Here is a 2,916-nt window from a genome sequence, read left to right as displayed (position 1 = left end):
GCACTCTGCGCATGTGCATGCGGAATAGGTGCTTTACAATGGGCTTTTTCTCTGCCGATTTAGTTCTGATCGATTAGGTATGGGTCACGCCGTGTTCAGGAGAGTGAGGCGCATAAACGTCTATTCGATCATGTCTCTAGCACCCCCACAGCCGTATCGGCAACCACTTACATCACGGCTCTCATCCACATTCATTATTATGCTCCCCCCGCAATCTCCTCCCCGATTTCAGAATCCCGGAAGTGTTGCGGTGGTCTATCTGACACAGGAAGCTACTCTACCTACTCTATCTGACACAGGAAGCTACTCTACCTACTCTATCTGACACAGGAAGCTACTCTACCTAGTCTATCTGACACAGGGCCACAGCCTTCATCTGAAAATATATTTTAATCAGTCAATCACAAATATCATGAACGCTCAGCTGAACAACAACAACTGGATTCTGTCAATACACTGTGTAAACATCTAATTTATTACATTTTCAAAATATATGTCTCAAGTCTTAAAATAAGTAGTAAATCCTTTTACATATATGCACATCAATACTCTCACTTTCCTGTGTGTGTGTGTGGGGGGGGGCACTGACACAGGAAGCTACTCTACCTACTCTATCTGACACAGGAAGCTACTCTACTCTATCTTACACAGGAAGCTACTATCTGACACAGGAAGCTACTCTATCTGACACAGGAAGCTATTCTACCTACTCTATCTGACACAGGAAGTTACTCTACCTAGTCTATCTGACACAGGAAGTTACTCTACCTAGTCTATCTGACACAGGGCCACAGAGCCTTCATCCGAAAATATATTTTAATCAGTCAATCACAAATATCATGAACGCTCAGCTGAACAACAACAACTGGATTCTGTCAATACACTGTGTAAACATCTAATTTATTACATTTTCAAAATATATGTCTTAAGTCTTAAAATAAGTAGTAAATCCTTTTACATATATGCACATCAATACTCTCACTTTCCTGTGTGTGGGGGGGGGGGGGGGGCACTGACACAGGAAGCTACTCTACCTACTCTATCTGACACAGGAAGCTACTCTACTCTATCTGACACAGGAAGCTACTCTACCTACTCCATCTGACACAGGAAGCTACTCTATCTGACACAGGAAGCTACTCTACCTAACACAGGAAGTTGACTCTACCTAGTCTATCTGACACAGGGTCACAGAGCCTTCATCCGCAACTATAAACCCAGGGTAGAGGGGCTCAGTGAATGTGCAGTGGAAGGTGTGTAGGTGGGTCAGTGTGTCAGAGGAGACTGTGTAGAAGGACAGAGTGCCAGCAGGACAGTCCAGATACATTCCTATTCTGGTGGAGCCAGAGGGGGGGGCAGGTATCTCTGTTCTTATCATATTGTGCCTGGCAGTGTATCCACCATCATGACATAACAGAGACCAGTACTTATCATTAACTCCAAGAAAACTGTCTTTCCTTCCGATGCCTCTATATGTAACTCCTATATGAAGCCTTCCTTTACGCTCTACCTCCCAGTAACAGCGTCCAGTCAGACCCTCTCTACACAACACCTGTGGATAGAGGTCAGATCTTTCTGGGTGATCAGGATACAACTGACTCTGTTTTTCCCATGTTACTGTTCTGTTCCTCTCAGACAGAGAGAGGCTGTTGTGTGCTGTGTTTGGGTCCAGTGTGAGTTCACAGGCATCTGATGGAGAGAACATGACACTATTTATCACACAATACATCATAATCATCTTCATTCACATTAGAATGTTTAATGTTGCATCAACCGTTTCTGACACAAGGATTATGTAGAAGAAAGAAAATTTGTATGTGGTTGAGTCTACATGGTCCTCGTTTCAAAAACAGTTAATGCAGCTTTAACTTCATCAACTGAATAAACCTGTTCTATTTATTGTATAATTGATCAGCTGAGCTCTTCTGTTATTAATGAAATGCCTCCATATCCTGAAGGGAAGCTCAGTCTGTAAATGTGCAGAACAACAAGCTCAACTTACATTTCCTGATCCCTGGTTTCAACCGACACTCTCCACCATGGTCAACTCTGTAGGAGAGGTAGACACAAGAGACCTTGAGACACACACACACACACACACAGAACCATCCATTAACCCCTAAAGTACCACATCCTACCTGAGAGTCTCCAGTCTCCAGTGTGGATCCTCCAGATCACAAATTCTTCTATGAAAGAGAGACATCGAGAGGTTTTGTATCAGATTTTTATCATCAATTACTAACGGCCTCGTATGAAACCCTCCACCTAGACTCTGTCTGGAGGAGGGATATACCAGACCTGGAAAAAGATTTTGATTGGCAAGAAGCCTGGGCAAATGTTCGACTTGCATCAAGGAACCCGGACCATCAACAAATCAATCTTAACTATATTCATAGGACATACTTGACTCCTATAAGACTGAACAGAATGGGTCTTAAACAAGACTCCAAATGCTCCTTATGTACAAATGGGGACGAGGGGACATTTATGCACATGTACTGGGACTGCCCACCAGTTAAGATATTCTGGAAAGAAGTGACCCAGCAATTATCAAATCTCTTAATTCTGAATATACCTGTACTACACCCCTCTGTATTACTGCTGAATGATGTTTTTGAGTATGCAGTACCTGTAACTGAGGGGTACAATTCCCTGACTGTATTGAATAAGTATGGTATCATTAAACCACTACTGAGTTATGTACATTACTACTGGCCATACAGTACACATGTATATGAGATGAACACCCACACAATAACACGGCTTAACAAGAAAGTACTGTTTATAATATTTATTAGAAGAGCACCAAGATTATCTTACATTTATGAAGAATGAGAGTTGCGCTTGTAAGGCGAAGAATGTGCATGAATAGGTCAAGAGCGTAAGTCCATGAGCATATTACGAAGGGGATAATTA

General features: G+C 42.4%; 1 protein-coding gene across 1 annotated transcript; it reads right to left on the bottom strand.

The window, feature by feature from the left end:
* Positions 1-1,168: 1,168 nt before the first annotated feature.
* LOC311233590 (stonustoxin subunit beta-like) lies at positions 1,169-1,705 on the bottom strand (the record flags this gene model as incomplete). Its single annotated transcript, XM_084320557.1, has 1 exon — positions 1,169-1,705. One exon carries the CDS (start codon positions 1,703-1,705, stop codon positions 1,169-1,171), a length of 537 nt encoding a protein of 178 aa, XP_084176683.1.
* Between the last annotated feature and the right edge of the window lie 1,211 nt (positions 1,706-2,916).

Source organism: Notolepis coatsorum (assembly GCF_963971535.1).
Source record: "Notolepis coatsorum genome assembly, chromosome: 8".
Taxonomy (NCBI): Eukaryota; Metazoa; Chordata; class Actinopteri; order Aulopiformes; family Paralepididae; genus Notolepis; species Notolepis coatsorum.
Note: the sequence above shows the minus strand (reverse complement) of the source record. Positions and strands in the feature narration are given on the sequence as shown.